The sequence below is a fragment of the Excalfactoria chinensis genome, chromosome 5, assembly GCF_039878825.1.
Source record: "Excalfactoria chinensis isolate bCotChi1 chromosome 5, bCotChi1.hap2, whole genome shotgun sequence".
In the NCBI taxonomy this organism is placed as follows: Eukaryota; Metazoa; Chordata; class Aves; order Galliformes; family Phasianidae; genus Excalfactoria; species Excalfactoria chinensis.
The window spans coordinates 42367067-42390585 of NC_092829.1; the positions used below are offsets into that span (position 1 = coordinate 42367067).

Genomic DNA, 23519 nt, shown 5'->3' on the forward strand with positions numbered 1-23519 from the left:
TGTGGTGGAGGGTGAAGAAAGCTATGAAGAATGTCAATGGCATGTCTAGAAGTGGCCACTGGTTTTACTCACCTTACACAATTTTCAGTGTCTTATTTTAAAATTCTCAATCCTTTCCTCTTCTCTCTCCTCCTGCCACTTCCTTTTCTTTCTTCCCTTTGTTCTGCTGACCTTTGTGGCCAAATTTGCTTCCCAATGCCCCACTGATTTCCAATGGCTTTCCGCATCCCTTCAGTGAACGATACATTCTGTAAAATCCACATACATACACTGCAGTTTTATTGGGATGCAACTCCCATTTCAGGGCAGAGGAGGAACTGCATGGGATGTCAAAGCAGCTCAGCTGCTGCTTCGTTACAGCTTGAGGGCTGGATCTGCTTTGGGAAGATGTCTGCGCACCTCAGGGTGCTGCAGAAAACTTGCCCTAGGAATTGGGGAAATGTATTTTGAGCAGTGTGTTTGTAGCTATGCTAATATATATAGCAACTCAAAGGTGGTGAGATAGGGCAAGCAAGTGATAGAGGAAAAGGAGGGAAATATTTATAAGCACAGCCCTGTTTAAGGAGCCTCATAATGAGGTTCCGATCCTTATTTAAGAGATATGCACAGGGAAGGTCGTGCTCATCACCTTAATGGGATGCAGCAGCTTCAACTTTCTCATTTCACTGGGCGTGCAGCAGGACACCATACCAGAAAGGCTTCCTGTGCATAGGGGAAAAATACTGGGAGTTGTAGCTGCTGTTGGTGCTGGAGTATTCACACATCTGTGGGGCAGACACGGATGTGTGGTACCCTGTCACGGGTTACCTAGATTTACCTGTGCCCATGACAGGGGCAGCAACCCTGCAGGGCCCCCGGCCCATAAGGAAAGGGAAAAGGGGGAATGGGAAAAGAGAACAGTGGCGGCAATCTAAGGAGGAAAACTTATTTTACTAAATATGATATCGGAATACAAGATAACACAATATAATACAATATGACAAATTGACAGCAACATTACAAAGCCATGACATACCCAAACCATCCTGGTTGTGCTCCCTCCACAGAACACCATGTGCAAAAGTGAGTCCTGAGTTTCTCTATTACCAGTTTTTTGCTATTCCCTGCAGGTGGAGGCAGAGGAGCACCAGGACGTGGTGGTCTATGACCAGAGCACACGGGATGTGACCGGCTTGGCTGCTGACAGCTTTCTCTCCATCCTCCTGGGCAAGCTGGACAGCTGTTTCCACAGTGTCTCCATCCTCACAGGTAGGAGTGGAACCACTCAAGAGCAGCAGCAGTGATGATGATGGCAATGATGGGTGACGTTTGTGCTGTTGCACTGTAGGATGATGGCCCCCTTGGTGTGGCTCTGTGTTACCATTTCACTTGGTGCTTATGCAGTTGTTGTGGATTTACGGTGTTGCGGCCATATGCTCTGAGATGAGCATGTTATCTTGAAGGGAAAATTGAAGCTGCCCTTAGTTCGAGTGGCTGGGGGACTGCCTGGATGGCTACTTCCAACCAAAACCATTCTATGATTGTATACTTGGGGTATATGTCATTGAACCAGAGTTGTGGTGGGGGGAGCAGAGGAATAATGGGAATAAAGCACCCAGGTCTGACAGTCTGAGGATTTCAAAGGCAAGCAAAGACTACAATATCGTGCCAAAGATGATTAGCATGGAGCTATACTGAGGCCACTGTCCAAGGTTTTTGTGATGTACCCAAGGGCGCAGCTTGGTGCATAATGCCAAAAAAGAGAATGCAGATTTGGTCATGTCCTGGAGGAAGTCTGCCTTGTCACTGGGATGAGTCAGGAAGGAGCCTTCATTGCAGGCCTTTGAAAATGCTGTGCTTTAGTCCCTTGTAAGGATGACATTGCTGACTCCCAGCCCTTGCAAGCAAGTGAGCGTCCCTGGTTTTGACAGCCATCTCTGTTCTCCCTGGATGCGGCACCAAAGACCCCCATGCAGGTTTGTGCCCGCCTGCACTAGGTGTGAGATGAAGTTTAAGACCTCCAATTAAAACCCGTTTACAGGTTTCTCAGACCTTCCCTTCCGCCCTGCCTTCCCCCTGCTGAAGTCCTCAAAGAACTGCATACCCAGCTGGTAATTGCTGAGGTTTTGGCAAAGCCTCTGCTGCTCCCTGTGCCTCAGGATGGCAGGCTGTGCAGCCTGGAGCCTGCTAATGGGGAATGCAGGCTGCTAATGCATGGAAAAAAAAAAAAAAAGGAACTGAAATGTAGCACACTGGGTCATGGCTGCTGAGTTTTATATGGAAATCATGACTCAAAAATACTGCTGAAAGCATCCAGAGGGAGGCTGGGCACGCTTTCTGACACATGCAGTTTCCTCCTTGCTGTAATGTGGGCAGCAGCCAGGATATTTTTGACCCAGGTTTGCAGTGCCTGGGAGGTCTGAGGGGGATGTATGTGAGGCCAGAGCCTGACCCCTTGCCAGGCTCAAGCTAGGGCCCTCCCTGCTTTGCAGGTGGGTGTACATCCTGCTGAGGCATTGGGTTCCATCCTGATTTTGCCCTCATCAATGTGGCATCCCTATGCCTAGGTCTGAGGAGATGGGGAAGTACAAAGAGACCTCAGCCCAGCCTGGGCACCTCATCCTGCTCAAAGCCATTCTGCTGCCACCCTTTCTCCCCATCCCATCCGTGACACTGAGCATGCACTGAAATTTGGAGAAACCATAGTCTTGCTAAAAGGTGCAGGCAACTGGGTCCTAGGCATCCCCAAACCAGTGCCGCCCTAAGCAGCCCCAAATCCATTTGGGATTCCTAGCTTGCATTGCAAAGTCCATAGCAGGGACAGGACCCAGGATTCCCAGCTGGGTGGCTTTAGGCTCATTGCTTTTCATTTATTTCAGTGTCCCAAAGCATCACACTTGGTCCTTGTTGTTCATCAGTCCTGTTTGAATCAATCTGCCTCAGAGCAGCTGATGGAGGCTGGGGCAAAGCCCCAGGAACTGAGGTGGCAGGAGTGAGGGAGGGGGCTCCTCAAGGGTTAACAACCCCAGAGCAGCAATTCCAACAGGGCTCAGAAGGAGGAATCTGAGTCAATTATTCCCAGTCTTGGAAATCATCATCATCTCTTCTTTCTCCACTTCTCCCCCTCCCCCCCCCTTTTTTTTTTTTAATTGTGTAAGTATAAATAGTGCTGCTTGCTGCCCTCCATCCGTGGGAGCAGAAAGCCTGTTGATTTATATGGTTTTCCTGACATCACATGAAGTGGTGGAAAACTGAATGGAGCCAACATTTTTCCTGCATTACGTAATGCCCCCTCCCTCCCTCCAGCCCAGCTTTGCTATTCCTGCAGGAGCCTGACTGTTCTTTAACCTTTGTTTATTTCAGCACAAACCCTTGCTTTTTTTTCGTTGCCTTTTTTTTTTTTTTTTTTTTTTTTTTCCTTTGCAAACTCCCGCTTTGTTTTTATTAGCAGCCATTATCTGTTTATGAAGCGGCAGCAGTCTGGCTCCATCGGTCTCTGATGGCTCCGGCAATGGCAGCCCTCATGCTGGAGCCCAGCCAGTGCCGCGGTGCTGAGCGGCTGGGTGCTGAGCGTCACCGCTCCTCTGAATGGAAGCAAACAAAGCTTAATCTCCCTGACCTCCTCCACAGCTCAGCAAAGCAGTGGGCGAGAGCTTGGGATGCTCCTCCAGATGATACTTGCACAAAGCAGGGCTCCGCTTTCTCACAGGGAATGGCATTTGACTTCCTTAGGGATGTTTCAGTTCTTCACTGGTACCGGTATGGAGAGAGTAGGATGCTGGTGGAGAGCCCTCCGCTTTATCTCTGTAGTATCGCACCGACCTGAAACTGGCCCCTCGCTTGCTGAGCTCTGGTCATGAGCTTTTCATCTGGCTCAGGAGCACATGTGAGATCATCTTCGGCCCCCTGCCCCCTCTCCGTTTGTACCAATTCTTCAAGGAATGTTTAAATTTTCCAGTCCTGTTCTTTCTAAATTTGGAGTGTCTGTTTACTCCCAGGATTTGGAAAGAATGTAACAGTATCATCAGTGAGAAATCCCTCCCAGGCCTCTCCATCCTCCTCCCACCAGGCTTCTTGGCCCTACTGTTCCTGGCCCAGGTCTTCTCCAGCCTGGCAGTGCTGTGGCCAGGGACAGTGATGGCATTTGATTTCAACTGTTGGTCTTCCCCACTGAAGGTATTGGGTTTTCTTGAGGAACCTCTCCAGTGGAGTACAAAGCTTGGGTGTGTCCTATTTTTGCTGTATGGTGGCAGAAAGAATGGTTTTAAACTGAGACGGGGGAGGTTTAGGTTGGATGTTAGGAGGAAGCTTTTCACACAGAGGGTGGTGACACACTGGAACAGGTTGCCCAAGGAGGCTGTGGATGCCCCATCCCTGGAGGCATTCGAGGCCAGGCTGGATGTGGCTCTGGGCAGCCTGGTCTGGTGGCTGGCAACCCTGCACATAGCAGGGGGTTGAAACTCGATGATCGTTGTGGCCCTTTTCAACCCAGGCCATTCTATGATTCATTCTGATTCTATGAGATGAGATTTGTATTGGAAGCTTCATCTTCTCGGTGATGTCACTCCCGTTCCTAAGAGGTGAACATTGCTCTCCCCAAGGAGCTAAGAAGCAGAGAGGAGGAAAGGTTCTCTCTCATCATCATCCCTAGAATGTAACGATGGCTGCAGAGTTGTAACTATACAATGGTCTTGATTTGGAGAGGGCTGATCTCATTCACAAGCCCAGAGCAACTACTGAGGAGGTTTGAGAATGAGGGAATTTCATATAAATCTACCAAAGCCAGGTGACTTGAGAGCAGATGAAACATAAAGAGGAAAAAGAAAAGAGGAAATTTACATTGCAAAGGCTGATCTGAGCTACCCAGCACCAACTGGGATCAGCACTGGCTGAAAGAAGGGTTGGGAAAAGGTGATTAAAAAGAAAAGAAAAAGCATATTTTCAGAGGTGTGGTGTTAGGTTTTGTTTTTTCTTCTTTGTTCTTTTTGTTACATTGGGGCAGCCCTAAAATAAGCTTGAAAAATACTGTCTGAAACCTGAGGGAGAAAATACCCCAAGCGCGTGTACTTTTAGGTTTAGCTCGGAAGATGAAAGCTGGCAAAAGCAGCTCTCTTTATTTGATGCTTGCTAGTGGGTTTGGTTCCCACAGAGCCTCTGCTGGGCATGTGAATCTAAGGATGCTCTGGTGGCCAAGTGTGAGGGCTGGCTCAGGAACCCTTTGACTGTGAGGTCTGAGAGCATCTGAGGACTTGAAGAGTGAATCCAGCAGATTGATCCACAAGTTTTTTCCTCTAAAGTTCATCTAAAATCTACACCCATGAAGAAACAAAAGAGGACACATGGACAAGCACACCAAGTGTCCCAGAGGTAATCACACCCTGCTTTCCTCAGGAGCTCAATGATGATGCACAAGGGGGGGTACGTGCAGCGACTCTGCTCTTTTGCCTGTCTTTAAATGCCAGATGTTCAGAGGGATGGATGCAGAGCATTGACTATGTGGGACCACAGGGCAGGATGCTGCAGCGCTGGCTGCCTTTGGGATGCTGCTTCATGTCCAGTCACCCAGTCCAGAGGGTTGAAGTGGCCCCTTCTCACCCCACCACCAGGGCCAGGAGATGTCTGCAAGGGTTTGGGCTCCCGTGGGACCATCGACCACATCCCTGGGAGGGGTTAAGCCAGGTCACGTATGTGTGAGTTGATTGTATTCCAGACCTATGCTCTAAACCTCCCTGTTTAGCAGCGCTGTCGTCAGACAACTTGTTTTTCCGATTCTATAATTACCCCATGGAGCTTCCCTTCCCCCTGCATGCTGTGTTTTCAACATTTGGACCCAGAAAAAGTGAGCAAAACGGGGCAGGAGGAGGAGATGGGGCTACAAAGGAGCAGCCTGCCGGTTGCTGAGACTTCAGAAGTCATCGTGTAATTCCATTTCTCATTTCTGGAAAGCTACAGGGAGGAAAGAAACTTCCCCAGGAGGAGATTGCAATGGGCAGGAACCCATGCCCGGTTATGATTTCCTTCCTTCTGAGAAACCTGCCTCCCCTTTTCCTGAGGCCTTGGCCTCCCACATGCAAAAGTCAGCTATTGCGGCTCTTACCAGGTCCTGGTGCTGGGTGGGGAGAGGAAATGCTGACAGAGGCCCAAATGACCATGGGCAGGAGGGAGCAGGGGTAGGTCTGTGTCTGGGGAAAGGTGCCCACTGGTCCACTGCCTGGGTCTGGTGGAGGAAGAAGGCTTCTGCCTTGCTGCATCTATATGAGAGTAGGAGGTACATGGGTCAACATCCCCGAGTAGAAAACTGGGTCCAAATACATCTCAAAATAGCTTGTGCACAGGGCTCTTTCAAGCCTGAGTGAGTTTGAACCCACTGGCAATCAGAGGAGAGCTAAGGAAGATGGGTGCATGCTTGTGGTCTGCTGGGTAAGTAGGTTGATGATGTCACTCCTAAATTCACCACCTGCCCACTATTGCCCCTCTGCATGGTCTGGTGATGACTTTCACCCCAGAAAAGTTCCAGATGTCCCTGGAAGAGTTCAAGAAATGTATAGGTGGGGCACCGAGGGATGTGATTCAGTGGGCATGATGGTGATGGGTGATGGCTGGATTGAATTATCATAGTGGTCTTTTCCAGCCTTAATGAAGGCTCTATGAAATGGACTGAGTGTCAGGTGAGCAGAACTGCCCACCAGCAGGGAGATGCTAATGAAACTGGTGAAGGAGCTGGCAATGGTACAGCATTGGTGGAGGCATCTCCATTACTAGCTGTTGTTCATGCTGCCCACCAGCATCTCATGTGTCCCTTTTCTCTGGGAATTGGTGGAGGCACCATTCCTGGAGGTGTTCAAGAAACGCGGAGATGTTCCTCGGTGCCACGTGGTCCATGAGCATGATGGGGATAGGTTGATGGCTGGACTAGATGATCTTAGTGGTCTTTTCCAACCTTGATGATTCTATTCTAATCTGCACCCTCCATTGCTAGGGTGGGGATGGCAAATGCGGGGCCACCACCATTAGTGGTGGCACCTTGGGCATCACAGGGACCTGCTGCAGGAGCTGCTCACCGACTATTGCTTTTGGGAAAATGTGGCTTCTCGCTCTTCTAGCTTCACTGGAGCATGCTTTGAATTTTCTCCAACCTCTGCCCCACATCTGATAATCATCAAGCCATATTTGTTACAACAACAAGGCTCATTAGGAGGCAGGCTCCGCTCGGGTGGGAAGGGGGGAGGGGAGAGAACTTAGTTAATGCCGATGACCTCATCTCATGTGATGTCATTCAAAGGAAAAACACTGAAGTCACTCGCATATGGCTCAGCCTGGGGTTTTTCAGCCTATAAAGCTCCAGATTTTCAAAAGCACAATGCATGCCCCCTCCCCCCGCCTCCTCCTCTTACTATAATCCTGAATGATTTTCTGGAGGCCTGAGCTCAGACCAATAAACTCACAACAAGCAGCATGGAGACATATTAAGGAGTCCCACAGGTGGGAAAGGGGGGATGTAAGTAATTCTCTCCCCCAGGACAAATGGAAAGCAGAATATGTAGCAGTCCCAACTTGCCTCAGAAGTCCTCATGCAGAGAAAGAGCCCACTGGGACTGGGGAGGACTATTCATTAATGCCGCCTCTTGCTGTGCTTTTGGAGGCACCTCTTCCAACTCATGGTTTTGCTCCTCCAGACCCATGCAGATAGCTTTGGGGGGAGCCGTGAGCAGTCCATCACAAATGCCTTTTCCCTCCTGTCGTTTGAGACCACTCTGGGATGGGCATTCCTTGTGGCTAACAGGCTTAGAAGCAGGGGCTGAAGGATGAAGGAGAGCTGGCAGCAAGGTCCCGGACTTTGCTATGCAGCAGTTGTCTGTTATACACCAGTGGGTAATTGTATCTTTCTGCCTCAGTTTCCCCTTGCAGTGGAGGTGGTGGTATTTCCCCTCCCCATGTTTGGGTTCCGAGCTACCCATCCCATGGATATACATTGTTCCTGTGGCACGGGGAAGGGGCGTAGCCATGGGGTACCCACTAACAGGGAGCAGGGATGAGAGTGGGGGCACAGCCATTAGTACAAACCCATTTCCTTCCTGGCGCTTCCTCCCTCTAACCCCCTGTCCCCAAATTAACCCAGCAGGACTAAACCCAGCGGGCTGTGCGTGTTCTCCCGCAGCAGCTGAGGGGGATTGGGGGGGGGGGGGGGAAGAGTGGGGGGAGCGTGGCCGCATCCTGCGCGGACGGCGGGAGGGAAAAGAGCTGTTGCGCCTTTAAGCAGCGAGCAAAGCATATGTCAGGCGCGCAGCCCCTGAGTTATCCTGCGTGTCTGTGTGCTGAGTAAGGAATGCGGTTGCATGCCTGACCCGTTAGCTATGAGCCGCCGTGGTGGATGGATCAGCGGGGCTGCTGCTCATGTGCTGAGCTCATTCAGGCTGGAGCGGGAGCTGCACGCGCAGGCAGCCAGCGCAGGCAGGGGAAGGGGCAAAGCTGCCCCCTCCCCACTCCCCCTTCCCAGGCCATCTCTCCTCTTTTTAGCTTTTTCTGAAAGCTGGCGCAGGGGGAGGTTCTGAGGGCTGCTGATTCGGCGAGGTGGCGTAGGGCTTTTTCGGCCCGCCAGCTGTTGTTTTGTTAGGGCGAGAGGTACTCCCGCGAGCAGCAGCTCGGCTGCCTGGATGCCTGTGGACGTGATGCTCGCTCCCTCCGAGGACCAGTTCTGGACAGACGTGCATGAGGGGCAGATGAAGCTGAAAATAAGGGTGCGGAGGATGAAGGAGAGCAGGGACATGCGAGGTTTGTCAGGCGGCCGGCTCCTTGCCTCGCGATGCGGACGGAGGGGGCGGCGGGGGGCAGCCTGGCCCCGGCTCTACGCGGGGATGGAGACGGGGAGCTCAGCGCGATACAAAGAGAGCGGGCAGCAGTGAGACTGAGGCGACGAGGAGCGAGAGCACGCGATGGGCAGAAGCCATTTGGGAGGCGGCGGGATGCGAGCGGGAGATGCGCGGATGAGGGGTCCGTCCCTCGGGTTTCCCCCGCGGTCCCTGAGGATGCCGCGTCCCCGGTGAAGGGGAGTGAGGGTGGGTGAGGACGGAGAGGTGTGCGGGGAGCGCTGTATGGAGCGACACTGCGGCTGCCGGAGGAGCCATTTCGCTTCACTCGTGGTGCTGCTGCATGCCCAGCTGAGGGTTGGTTGCTTGCAGCAAAGGGTTCGGCAGCCTATTGCTGTGCCGGGTGAAGGACGATCAGAGGAGGGAGATATTAACTGGAGCAGCTTAAAAATCTGCCGAGGCTGGGATGACCTAGATTGCCGAATGGTTGAATCAAGAAACTTCCCCTCCATCACCACTTAAAATGGGAGCCTGCTAAAAGTGCTTGACAGGTTTTTGTGGCACGAACCACATAACCCAGCGATGGTGTCATTAGTAATAAGTCAGCCCTGGAAATGATACATTTTCCTTTACATAGAACGAGTAAGGTCGGTCCAAAGCAGCACAGTCACTGGAGGGAAATGAAGCCCAGCAGCTCTGGGAGCATGTCCGTGTTTGTGTGGGTGGAGGGCTTCCTTTCTTCTGCTTTTCCTTTTATTTATTTATTTATTTATTTATTTTGAGGGAAGTTCTCTTCTCCTGTAGTGGGAAAGATGGGGTGGGGGTCCGGGACTGATCCCCAAGGTCACCCTGAAGCTGCTGGTGGGTGATGCTTGGGAAAATGGGGAATTCATGTGAATCAGGAACAGGGCTGATTCATCAGCTTTCTCACCGCACCCGCTTGGAAAATAAAAGGAGCCAGCAATGGAGGTGATGAAATGTAGAGCTGAATGAAGGGAGGATGAAAGCAGAGCCCGAGTTGGGGAAAACACAAGGGCTGGACAGGATGGAGAGAGGGCAGCAGTGCAGCATGTGAGGGGAGAGCAGCAGACAGCTCCTCCATTGCACTGAGATGGGTGAAAGCAGGAGCTGGAGAGGGCCCGTGTGTGTGGCTGGCTGTGGTATATTGTTGTATCTAGGAGGGCTGAGCAGGATTGAGCTTAGCAATGAGTGCAGAAAGCATGCTTTGCATTGACAGGCAGTACAGCAGGGAGGCAGCTCGTCTATTGCTGCAACCAGGAGATGGCAGCTGGCCAGGTTGCAGAGCAGTGGGAATTCACCCAGTGAGGCAGCACCAGGCTCCATTGCTGTGGGAAACGGCAAGGGGATAGCAGGGGGAAAACTCAACCACTGGCACCAGGAAGCTCTGAGGAAGCCGGGAGCTTCCCAGCGTGCAGTGAGTAATGGTGACAGTAAGCAGCATTGCATCACAGCGCCCGGCTCAGCTCCCACCCAGCACAAGCAGCAGGGAGCTGGTGCTTGGCAAGGAGGGATTTTCCCAGTGGCTTGGAGGATGACATGTGCTGAGCCTGGCCCCTTTGCCACCCATTTTTTCCATTCAACCTGCCACTGAGGCAATATTCTTGTAATGCCCCCAAGTCTTGCCAAATTCTCCCCGAATCCCATTTTGAAGGCTGCTCAGCTGCACCTCAGCCCAGCACAGCCGAGATGTGTGCTGGCGCGTATGCCTGCTGCCCCTTGCCACGTGCCACCCTGGCAGCAGCTGCCAGCACTGCAGGCATCTTAATGAGAGCCGGGCAGAGCCTCTCTCAGCCTCCTCCTGGGAGGTTTGGGAGGGATTAGGGGTCTTCAGCACAGCGTGGCAGCATCCCTACACTTACTGGGCTGTTAGCTGGTGGGCACTGGGGCTGTGCCAGACTGCTGTAAAAGCTCTGGCACCTGCTCGGAAACCCCCAGCAGCTTCTTAATGCTTGCTATAGATACAGTGAGGGTGGGCTGTAAAGCACCTCTTTAACACCTGCTGTGGCTCTCCTGCCTGCTCCTGGTCTGGGGGCTTGCAGATCTGGCTGGCTGCTGCAGAATGGTGGCACAGTGCAGGGATGTGTCATTTCTTCCCTATCTCCTTCTGGGCGGGCTGTTGTGTTTTTCACAGAGCTGGGGACACCCTCTGAGGCTGGAAAATGTATGAGGTGCTGCCAGCATCCATGCCATGAGCTGCATTTCCAAATACAGGTGATAGGAGGAGGGCTGGACTACCTCTAAGACCAACCCTGTTGATTCTATAATTCTATAATAAAATGGCAACTGAGAGATCCGTGGTTCCTCTCTCACCCTCTGGTCTTATCCACATTCCTGGCACCAGCACAGGACCTCTTTGTTCCCAACAAATCCACCTTCACTTGGAAGCTCTTTGATGCACAGCAGGGAGAGCCTATTGAAGATGAAGGTGGATGTGGGATAGCAGTGTGGGACTTTTCCTATCCTCTGCTGGCCACCATATCCTACCCCATCCCCAGGGCCATGCAGCAGGGCTGTAGGTGATAATGCCCAGTATTATTTCTCTGGGGATATTGTTGAATGAATCCCCAGCATATAGGGGTTGTTTCCACCCCCAGCACTCCCCTGGTTCTGCCTCACGACTTCCTTCTTGGCCAGAAACCCCTCACCAACAAGCCAGGCTATGGGGGAACATCAGAAAGACCCATAAGCACCCACATACATCAGAGAGAACTTCTTCCTGACCCTAATTCTCCATGTACCCAGAGGAAGGAAAGACCACGGGGCTACACTGCTCTCTCTGAACAAAGGCTGGGGTATGTGGCCTGGGGTGCAGAGGGGAAAGCCCAGGTATTGGTGGGAGCACTGCCAGGGACACTCACTGCCTTTGGGATTGTTTGGAAGAGCTGCTTTGCTTTCTAAAAATGCAAGGCATGCTGGAGCAGCTGGCACAGGCGGGGTGAGTACTGCTGTGGGGTTGGACAGGCAGTGGGTATCCATCTCTAGGGTTTCCCCTGAGCAGCTGTGAGCAGGGTGGAGATTGTGGGGGAAATGAGGACAGGAGGGATGGAAGCGCAGATGGAGGAGGTTTGCTTGGGGCCAATGTGTGGCCTATGCCCCCACTGCTGCTTCCCGTGCAGAGGAGGCTAAGGGGGAGAAGGCAATGCTGGCGTGTCCCAACCTGCTGTAGCGATGAGGTCACTGCATGCTCATGGCTTTTGAAGAGAGATCTGAAGCTGGAGGCAGCCTCGGGCAGCTCTTGATGGGTATGAACAAGAGTGAGAGGCTGGGGAACAGAGCACTGCTCTCTCATGCTGTACGTGTGCCCCGCTTCCCATAAACACACTGTGTTTCTCTGGGAACCCCCCACATCACTGTGTACAAGTCAAGTCTGTGTCCCATTACACCCTACATGCTTGCAGAAGGCACACTTTCTTCACCATGCAAACCTTTCTCCCCCAGCTTCTCCCCACGTGTGCCTGCAGCTCAAGCGGGGCAGCGACACGTGTGCAGGGTGCTGATTTACACTCCTTGGCAATAGGGATGTGGCACCAGGGTGAGTGGTAACCAGAGCTGTGCTGCACCTGTGCTGGGCCTCCTTCTTTTGCTGTGATTTAATGTCCCAGTTGAGAGGTGATGTCATTTCAGAGGGAGCCAGGGAAGAGGAAGTGCTAAAGAAGATGATAAGGTGCTTTAACTCTTTGCCTCCTGACTCAGCCAAGTTTTAAAGCTGAGCCTTGTGTTAGCCACCAGCTAGGGAGGTGTAAGAGAAAGGAGGAAGGTTGGCTGGAGGACATCTTCTGGAGTTGATACAGGAGCTGCTCCCCTGGAGGAGGCTGTAACTTACAAGATGCAAGGAGATAGTAATGAATGAAGGGTGGTGTGAGTGTGATTTCATGCCCTGCTCTGATTTCCAGGGGTTTGTTTCAGAAGAATCAGCAGAACTGCCACAAAATCCTGGAGGAGGTAAACTGAGCATGCCAAGTCTGCCCTGTTTCCAAGAGGAGAGGCTGAATGGAGTGGTCATTAGTGAGGGCTTGTTAAAAGTACTCATTCCACTGCAGAGATAGGCAGTAGTGTTGAATCCCGTGGTGCAAGAGTAGTCATTGTAGTCTTCCAGTGTTGGCAAAGAAGTTTCCTTTTCCACATGCTATATTTGGTTGCATTGTGACTCTGCAGACAAGAGTAGAAGCTGCAAGCTCAGATCCCATTTCAGGCAACACCATTCTCTGTAGCTGAATCTTTTACACTATGGAGCCTGACTCCACAAATTGAGATAACCACTGCCCTTGTGTGACCACGCATGATGTGCAACAGTGCTTTGTGTTGCTACAGCAATGCTCACTGTCCTGCTGAAGCCTCTATTCCAGCCACTTGAGAAGGAAATTGGCTTTGGGGCAGGTTTGTTCCCATTTAGACCATGCATTTGATGGTGCCAGCACCACAGCATTGTCAGATGCCACCTACTGCATCCCCAGCTGGGCATTTTCTCTTGATAGTGGGCTTTGATATGGTAAGATGGTATGAGTAGCTTGTTGCAGAACATTGGGCACTGCTTGCTGTCACGTTCACCCAGGTCAGACTGTGAAAAATGGTAAGGAAATCTGTTCAAGATAAATTAAATTTCTCCCCTTCTGGCCAAATGTACATTACGGCCCCCTCTCTAATTTTGCAGGCTCCCTTTTCTAATTAGTGCCACCGTGCAAACCAGGCCAGCCTTTGGCTATTAGAAAGGCAGGAAATCTGTGCACAATATCACTGCCAGATTGTGAGCCAGCTCGAGTGCAATGGCCTACAGGTAGCCATGTGGTACTTTGGTCAGAAATCCCAGGCTTGGGCTTGCTCAGAACTAGCCCATTAAGTCATCCTGCCCTGGTGTTTTTTACTAGCAAAAAGTGACCCTAGTTGTCTCCAGAGTAGGTACCTGTCATTTGTCTGGATGACGTTGTGAAGAGCAGGAGGTAGTGCAAGGCTGTTTCAAGTTGAACCAGAGGAGGCTTAGATTGAACCTTATGAGAAATTTCTTTATGGAGAAAGTGATCCAGCATCGGGATGGGCTGCCCAGGGAAGTGGTGAAGTTCTCATCCCTGGAGGTACTGAAAATATTTGTGGATGTGGCGTTAAGTTTAGTGATGGAACTTGGTAAGTCAGATTAATGGCTGGACTGGTCTTGAAGGTCTTTTCCAAACCTACATGATTGTAAGATTCTAAGATACTTCACATGTGCATTAATATCCAGCTGCAGCAGGAAAAAAGAGTTCGCTCTTCTTTGCTTGTGTGGCACAGTCATCGCAATGAGTCTGCCCTGGTTGACAATGGTTGCTGGATTTTTGTTGTGTAAAGGTCTGCACTCATCATGGGTAATTATTACCATTTCATCCCCAGCTCTCCAGGTGACAAGTACTGCTGGTCCCAGACTTGCTGCTGTGAGCTCAATATCCCTGTTTTCTCTGCAGGAGGCTTTGCCACCTTCTCATCTTGTTTCCCGGGGCTCTGTGAGGGGAAGCCAGCTGCCATCCTGCCAATGAGCATCTCCCAGCCCTGCTTGCCTGTGGCCAATGTTGGCCCCACACGCATCCTGCCGCATCTCTACCTGGGCTCCCAGAAGGATGTCCTGAACAAGGTACAGCCCCATTGCGGAGATGTGTCTGCCGTGTCCTATGTAGGAGAGGGCTGGATGGTGACTCCTCCAGCTGCGAAGAGTGCAAAAGCATGGGGATGGGCAGCTTTGGCCATGGGCTTGTTCAGGAGATCCAAAAATGGGCAACATTTGGCTGGGGGAGAGAGGAGAAAGGAGGAATGCTGCACTTTTGAAGTGCTGGAATGACAGCATCATGATATTAAGGCAAGAAAAGAATTTTATTTAAAGGGAAAATAACAGCAAGAAGGAAGAAAGAGGAATTGCAGATAAAATGCCACTGGGCATCTTCCACAGGCAGGAGGGAGCCAGGCAGACATTCTTGGTCAGGGTGGCAGTGGGTAGAGGGACCAAGAGAGCAGAACAGGATAGAGACAGAAAGGAGGGAGAAAACAAACAAACAAACAACATATATAGGGAGTAGAATGAAATGAAGGAGAAAAATGCCAAGAATGTGAGTTTAGAAGCTGTCTGGCTCTGTGGAGCCAAGGCTGGGCTCTGTGGAGCCTGCTGGGGACAGCCCCTCTGTGAGCTGGGGTGGGCAGGGACTGGCCACCAGACAGCCACAGAAAAAATCTCCTGAGGGCCAATGTCAGCCAAGAAAATTTATGGTTTCCTTTCCTCCCCACCTCCTCTGAGGGTTTTGTTTGTCTTTTGGAGCTGTGTTTTCTGCCAGCACTGTAGTGCCAGAAGATGCTCCATTTGTAGGCAGCAGAGTTGGGTCAAGTGCAGAGGTCACATAAAGGCAATGATTCTCCTTTTCAACACGTTGAGAGGCAGCTCCATGCACACACCGACATATGGAAGGATTCCTTTAGTCACAGATTTTTCTCCTCCTGTTTAATTCTGTATCTTCTCTGAAATAGTTCAGGTCAGGCAGCTGACGCAGACATTCTCCATTCTTATATGCAACCTGTCCTTGGCTGTACAGACAATCTGATGGAAAGCGGAAAGGACAGCCAGGAATTTTGTGTCAGCAACACATGTAGATGAAGCTGTCTTTGCTCTGGGAAGGAGAGAATAGAGCTTGGTGTGGATATAGCAGTATACACCCAGAAAGCCAGTTCCCTAAGGGATGGTCCATGGGTCATCCCCTTATTGGAGTATTTCATCTGACCCTTGTTATTTTTTGTCTCCCTTATATATTTTATGTCTCCCTTATTCTATCATTTTATTGACTCAGAAATATGGGCACTGATGGTGTCTGCTGAGTGACTGAAGCAAAAAGTCACCAAATAATGTCCAGGTTCACTCCAGAGTCAAAAAGAAGGAAGAGATGGTTCCTCTCAAGAGGATGTTCTAAGTCACTAAAGCCTGAAATGAGTGGTTCACGTGAGCCTCTTGTAGGCTAAAATTCAGCACAATTTAGTGAAGAACTGTGAACAACTAATAAGACTGTAAGAACTCCCAGTGCTTTTCAGTGTTGGTTGGAAGTAAAAAACTGAGGTGACACTGGTTAGCATGGAGTACTACTGACAACCAACTTGGTTGGTGGGGTACCACTCCTCTCTCAGTGGATACTTTCCGAACTTGCAGTGAGACTTTTCATAGGTTTCCTTTCTTACTTTCCCATATGGAACACCTTTCCAGGATTCTTTGGTCATGCTGAGGTACCAAAGTAAAGATCTGCTGAGCTACAAACCTGTACTATCTAAATGGGCACATCTCTCTCAGTCAGTGTGTGATTAGCATCAGTTAGGTAGCATCAGCTGGTTGACCAGTTGGGCCAAGGAGCCAGCAGAAGACCTATAGGAGCAAATATTGGGATGGCTAACAGCCAGGAGTGTGTGGAGAGGCACGTAACTCAGCAGATCCTTCAATTCCTTCTCTCCCACCAGGATTTGATGACGCAGAATGGGATAAGCTATGTCCTCAACGCCAGCAACTCCTGTCCCAAGCCAGACTTCATCTGTGATAGTCACTTCATGCGCATTCCTGTCAATGACAACTACTGTGAGAAGCTACTTCCCTGGCTGGATAAATCCATTGAATTTATTGGTGAGCTTTCATTACGATAATTACAGGACCATCAGTTAGCCCTCAAAATCTGGACTCTTTTTCTGTGCTCCACAGGCCTATTCCCAGCAGCTCTTCTTTCACACATAGGAGCTGAGGGCTGGGGAAAGAGTCTAGAGTCATTTTGCATAATGTCTCTGATCACATCAACTTTTTCTCTCTGTTTTCTCTACCATGCTCCAGACAAAGCCAAGGTGTCCAGCTGCCAAGTGATTGTGCACTGCTTGGCAGGGATATCCCGATCAGCCACCATCGCCATTGCCTACATCATGAAGACCATGGGTATGTCATCCGACGATGCTTACAGGTGAGCATTCCCCAGAGGATGGGGAGGAGTTGTGCTGGTGTGCCTAAGCCCATGGAAGGAAAGCAGGCTGAGCCCAGAAGAAGGGAGTGGTTGCTCCTTGAAGCTCTGTCTTGCCTTGGCTGAGTGCTAGTGAAACAAAACCAAACCGAACCAAACCATTCCTTCACATAATGCATGCACTGGTGGGAGCAGTAAAATGGCGTGTGGCAAAACCCCCAGAATCTGAGCAACCCCAACTTTAGTCAGAGAGCCCCCAACCACTTTCTTCAGAGGGTTTTGGATAATGTCTCTTCTCCTAAAGAGACAAAATGATTAGAGGGTGACTTACTGAAGGACTGAACACCAACCAGGGTTGTTTGTGCCTCTTGGCAGGTTTGTTAAGGACCGTCGCCCATCGATCTCACCCAACTTCAATTTCCTGGGCCAGCTCCTGGAGTATGAGAGGAGCCTAAAGCTCCTTAAGGCCCTGAAGGCCCAGGGCGACCGGGGTGAGGGAGAAGCTCCTCAGGACACAACTGAGGCATCCGAGGCTGGCAGGCATCCCACACCGTCTACCTCAGAGAAGGTTGAGGACGTACCGAGAAGCACAACCTCTGCACCCCCACCCAGTGACACTGAAAGGCAAGGTGGGCCACCCAAGGTCTTGTCACCTACGGCACTGCAGCAGGGACTCAATGGCTTGCACCTTTCCTCGGAGCGCATCCAGGACACCAACCGCTTGAAACGCTCCTTCTCCCTGGACATCAAGTCCGCCTACTCCCCCGGCCTGCGGCAGGACCCCCCAGGCCTACCCAGCACTGGGGAGGCCCCCAAGCTCTGCAAGTTGGATAGCCCATCAGCTCCCAGCAGCCAGTTCTCCCCAGTGCCCGATAGCCCTGACCGGCCCAGTGGGCCAGACCTCCTGCTGGAGGCCAAGGTGAGACAGCGACGCAAGCACAGGCACCAAGCTGGATCACCAGCCCATGGCCTCAGCCTCAACATCGGCTCTGCCCGCAAGAGCCCTGGGGCAGAGGACAGCCTCCAGCCAAGGCTCATCCTGCCAGGCCCACCACAGGCCTCCAATGGCTCCTGGGGGAACGTCCACCTTGAGTCCCCCAGCACCCCGTCCTCTGAGGGAGGATGGTACTTCAGCACGGACTCAGCCAGTAGTGGTGGCGGTGGCACCGGCGGTGGGACGCTGTTCAGTGGCAGCAGTCCATACCCCCCATTTAGTTGCAATGGGATGCCAGGAGGCTGTGAGATCAGACTGAGGGACAAGCAGCGGGCTGAGGCCCGGGATGGGAGGCACAGCTGGCATGAGGAAGCTGGCGCAGAGAAGCAGTTCAAGAGGAGGAGCTGCCAGATGGAGTTCGAGGAGACCATGTCTGAGGGCAGGTCCCGGGAGGAGCTGGGCAAAATAGGCAAACAGTCAAGCTTTTCAGGCAGCATGGAGATCATCGAGGTGTCCTGACACCCATTGTGGGTCATTGGAGAGAAAGGGGTGGGGGGATATTTAAGATGGGGTGAGATACAGGGAGGGCGGGTGGGGAGTATTTATACCCGCGTGCGCATTTTTGGGAGCACGCACATCAAAATGAAATCAAAGAGGAACGAATCCAGAGTCAGGAAACATCACGGTGAATGCTTAGTGTCCCTCCCTATGCCCACCCTGGTTCTCCCACCCTAGCAGTCTCCAGCTCTCGGTGACATCACCCTGAGCTTTTGCACATGGAGCAGTGATGGGAGAGCAGCCCTCAGAGCCCCGTACTCAAATCTGGGGTGTAAAATTTGAAAGGGAAGGGGCAGGAATTACCATTTGGGGTTGGGAGGGTGAGCAGAGCCTATTCCTGCCTGGGGAGGGACGTGGTCCCATGAGGACAGAGCACAGCATCACTCTGTCAAGGTCAGGAAGAGGCAGCCCACCTATCCCTCCCCACACCCCAGTGCACTAAGCATGTGCCCCCGTGTTTCTCTGGCTGAGTATCCTAAAGATGCTGCACTAGAGCAGCCCTATACATATATAAATATATATTATATATAATATAAAGAAAACACACACACACACACACACAAAGGAAAAAAGGTAAATGGTTTTACTGCGATTTTTATTGAGACGTAAATAATATTTCAATTTTTTGTTTTGTTTTTAATTTATTGAAGCTGTTTCATTCTGGCAATGATTTGCAGACAATGTGGGGCGGTACTTTCAGCTCTATTTTTACTGTGTATGGTATTTAAATCTGAAATACGAGTTTCTAAGCAATATCTGAGGCCTGTGGCTCCTTCTATAGATCATGTCGATGACAAAGATTTTCTCCCATTCCCTCTGAGTGCAGCAAAAAGGGGACAGAAAACTCTTTGGAGCACTTTTTCTAGAAACAAACAAGCGAACAAGGAAGTCGTAAAATCTTAAAACACAAACTGAGCCAGAAAACTCCCTTTCTGGAAGCTGCTGCCGCTTATCCGCTCCCTTAGTCCCTGTTTTCTTCCCCTACCCCATCACAGCCATCATTCCCATCCTGGCCATCATCCCCTTCCCTCCCTTGTGCTGCCCTTTCTGGCTGGAGACAGAGAGGAGCGAGTCATTGAGATGGAGGGAAGTGGCACTGGGCATCCCCAGGGATACACATGGAAGGAGAGGCATCCAATGCCACTGCAACATTGGAAGGGGAGGTTGTTAGTGGTTGGGATGTCATCTAAGGGGTGTCTTGCCTGTCCTCCCCAGCCCCAAAACTCTTGGGCTGAGTTTTTCTAGGGAAATGTTTTTGCAGGTCCCTCTTTGCTTCCTGGCTGCCCTCACCAGTGGGGAGCCAAGACCTTGCAACCCAGTGCCCAACTTCAGGCTGGCTGAGAAGCTGCTTTCTGGAGCTGTAGGCACTGAGCTGCCTCTGCTGCAAAGCACATATCTCCTTGTGGCTGTCTTTGCTTTCTCCCTCATCTTGCGCTAGCTTGCAAAGCTAATACCTCAGGGGTCTCCGTTCGTGCGTGTCTGTGTCCCGTGTCATCCTTTCAGCATTCTTCATTTCTGGAGCCACTCTTTTTTTCCTTTTTCTCTCTTACCTTTGTACCTCCTTTTGTTGTTCTTTTCTTCTTTTCTATCTAAATCAACTTACACATGACAAAAAAAAAAAGAAAAAAAAAAAAAAGAAAAAAAAAGAAAAACTATCTCAGGTTAAACAGTGAACACAGCCCAGAGGCATGAGGAGCTGTGATAGAGCAAGGAGGAGCAGCTTGCCGCTCCCTGACCTCCTCTGCCTCCATCTGGGTGCCTGAAGCTGAGACAAGCCTGTCTAGAGGTTCATCGCTGTTTTCAACATGGCTTTATTCTTACTGTTTTACAATGAGGCCGTGATGGGGAGATCCCACATGCTCTCACTTGGTTCCCCAAGGTCCCTTGAGAGCACACCACCATCCATTGCTGCCTTCAACAAGCTCCTCAAGCCAGCTCAGTCGTGCTGACCCATACCATAGAGTAGGTAGAAAGAGCATTCCTTCTGCTGGCCCTGCAGCTGCAAGTTAACCCTATGGTTTGAGAGGGTAGTGATGCTAGCAAAGCTGTGCCAGGGCTTTTCGGCCTTTGCCTCCTCAAATTTCAGCCACTTACACCCCTTTAGTTACTGCCTGCTCCGCCAACCTCATTTAATGACAACCTCATTTACAGTCTGCTCTTTCTGCCTGTCACTTTCACTGTGCTTTCATTGAAACTTGAGAAATTTCCCCCTCACCACAAAAGGAAGATGAAATCATTCTCTACCCATCACCTCCATCTCAAAAGCTAGGCAGACCTTCAGGAGTTGCACTCATTGTAGGGTCTCCCTGCTGGGCATTAATTTACAGAAAGAGGATGACAGGTTGGCATGGCGAGGCAGTGGCAAGAACTCACACAACTCATCCCATTAGCTGGTATGGTGTGTTACAAACATACAATAAAAGCAGATGGAGTATGTCAGGAAGGAAAGAGTGAGTGTTGTAGACAAGACTCTGAATGTCTGTAGGGGCGGATGCGTGGTTTGCATTTTGTCATCTCTCTACCATGCCCTCAAATGCTCTTCAACTGTGCTTGAGGCTTTAGGCACTATGGGCTCCTCTCTTCTCTGAAACCAGAGCAAAAAAAAAAAACCATTTAAGATTCATAGATAGGTCATAGTGGCCAAGAGCCATTCATCACCCACCTCTGCAGTCTTCTTCTCCTTCATGTTGATCCTTCCCCTTTACGTTGGGTGTATGCACTAGAAGTCCTCTTGTGCGATGTTTTAAGGCAACATCCAGAATATACCTTGTATCGCAGCAGCCCTGCCTGAGCTGGGGCTAGCTGTCAGTGCTAAACCTGAGCCATGAGGGTCACCAAGAGGCTTGCAATTATTGTGAGTGACTTTTCCAATCTGCCTGATGGACAACTTTGTCCACAAATCAAAGAGTTGTCATGAGGGTGGATGTGTTGGCTATCTTCTGACCAAGCCATTTTATGGGCTCTTGCAACCGGACTACTCAATTCAAGTTTCACTGGGACCCAAATGGTGTCCATCCTCATATGATGAGGGTGGATTTCCTTGTAGTGGCAGAAGTGAGAGCAGGGGAGAGGTCTCTCCTTCTAAGAGAGGAACCACCAAAGCTGGTTAGGCACTGCAGCAGCTGCCACATGCCCTGTGGTCCAGGACACCCCACCATGTTCACATCTGCTTCATCCCAGATGCAGTGGCGGTGGTGTTGGGACTTTTGACCATATGAAGGATGGACCAAACCACAGCTTTCCTTCTGGCTAGAAGGAACACCACTCCAGCCCCCTGACTGTCTCCAGGCATGAGCCTCTCAGCTGGGTCCTTCCCATCCATATTCTGGGGGCTGAGCAAACCTGGAGGGAGGGCAGTGATCAGGTTGGCAACACCAAGCCAGAGGCTTGGGTCGGAGCAGGCTCATCCCTAGCCTCTGTGGCAGCATCTCCAGCCCCTGCTGCCTTCCCAACCTTTCTCTTTGTTTGTTTCTTTGGACGTCTGTCCCTGTTTTGTCTGCCCCTTAGGAGACTGTGCCCCACAGAAGCCCCCTCCCACTGTCCCGTTCCCCCTACCATTATTAATACTAATGATAATAAGCTATCAGTGTTGTCATTGCAATCTATGGATGATAGATTTAAGTATTTATGATTATTATTATGATTATTATGGTTATGATTATGTACTTTTTTGCTTCTTACTCTTTGTATGTTGCTCCTTGTTTCTCTGTTGTGAATAAACACAAGGCCCCATCAGACCTTCTCTCTGCTCCCAAGCCAGAGGAGGCAAACGCAGCCCCAACAGACCCTATCTGAAGGTTTGGAGGGTGGTGCTTTCCAAGGACATAAAGAAACCAAACCGGGGGCAGATCTGTTCTCTTAACTCTTCCCTTCCTTCCTGCAGCTCCTCTCCCCCATACTGCCATCTGTTTGCAAGAGGCAGGAATCCACCAGCATCAGGAAAGGAGAATTAAATGTCTAAGCATAAAGCATAAAGTGTTAGCCACAATGAGTATTGGCTGGGCATCCTGCTCACAGAGGCATCTCCATCCAGATCATGGCACTCTGACCTTCTGCTGGCTGCACTTTGAGGCTGTAGCTCCACCCTGATGGGCTTGGGTTCTACTGATGCCTCTGGTTCACCAATCCCCCACTCACTTCACTCAGCCAAGCCCACCCACTGGTGTTCCATCCCAGAAAGATGTCATGGGCTCTCCTGGTGCCAGTGTCCTCATGGTGCCACTGCCTCTGTCTGTCGGAGGCTGATAAAGCAGGATGCCAGTAAGCAGGCAGAACTTTGACCTTGTTTTATGAATCCATCACTTAGGCTGTTTACACAGCCCAGAGGTTTTCAGGTGGCTGTAAGGGGAATATTTTGCTAGGAGGAGACATTAGGGAAAGGGAAGAGGAGCCCCATCTGCTCCATGGTTTGAAATGCTCTCTGTACCGTGAGCCCCATGAAGAATCATCTTGATCTGGGGATTTTAACAATGCCCTTCCCTTTGCAGTCCTGACACGATCTGTTCTGTCACTACTTTGCCTCCTCATGGTCTGGGCTCGTTCCCATCACCCTGTGCTGAACTCATTCCTGAGGCTGCTCCAGGACCAGAGCTCAGGTCTCAGCTGCAGAGAGCCCCTGCAGAGCCCGGGGTCCCGCTCCGGCATCACCCTTCCTACCTCACCTGCGCTTGGATGGGGTGGGAGCACGCAGGGCCCCTCGCACTGCAGTGCAGCTCCCGCCAGCATCCCCACAGGATCCAGCCCTTCCTCTGAGAGCACAACACATGGATGGGTTCTGCATCCACTGCAGACACTGTGCAGGTCCTTAGCAAGGAAGATGCTCCAGCTGCTGATCCCACTGTATTCCCCCTGTTGCTGCAGGTGGGACTGAACACAGTTCAGTTCTCCCGCTCGGACTCAGAGAGACATCCTGCCTCTGCCCCGTCTTTGTTTTATTTATTACCAGAGGCTGTAAGCAGCAATGCTTCTCTACCCCCTCTTTCTTTTCCTTTCTTTTGTATTTTGGAACAATGTGTTGTAATAAATACCCAAATAGGTGTTTTAACAGCTGGTGTCAGCATTGGTTTGTGGGGGAGCTGCTCAGGATGGGGCTGGAGGGTCCTGGTTTAGAGAAGGCAATGCATTTTTGGCTGCATCCACCAGACCTGATGGAGAGCTGGACATGCAGCCAGACCCACATGTATTTATAGGGCCCTGTGGCTGGAGCACAATTAATTCAAAGCACCAGCTCCAGAAAGCTGAATGCTTGCAGACCTCAGCGAAGAGCAGACATGCACCCTCCACCAG

The 23519-nt window shown here is 50.9% G+C and overlaps 1 protein-coding gene across 7 annotated transcripts in view; it reads left to right on the top strand.

Moving 5' to 3' along the window:
- DUSP8 (dual specificity phosphatase 8) overlaps positions 1–23279 on the top strand; it is a 38847-nt gene extending 15568 nt beyond the window's left edge. For 6 of the 7 annotated variants that reach the window (XM_072337131.1, XM_072337129.1, XM_072337127.1 and 3 more), the window contains 5 exons: positions 1110–1248; positions 14240–14406; positions 16260–16419; positions 16621–16744; positions 17117–23279. In XM_072337131.1, the coding sequence (XP_072193232.1) occupies positions 1110–1248; positions 14240–14406; positions 16260–16419; positions 16621–16744; positions 17117–18194 (1668 nt within the window). In that variant the 3' untranslated portion in view covers positions 18195–23279. Of the gene's footprint in view, positions 1–1109; positions 1249–8305; positions 8752–14239; positions 14407–16259; positions 16420–16620; positions 16745–17116 lie in introns of those variants that run through there. The other variant, XM_072337132.1, reaches the window with a different exon arrangement.
- Positions 23280–23519: the final 240 nt, after the last annotated feature.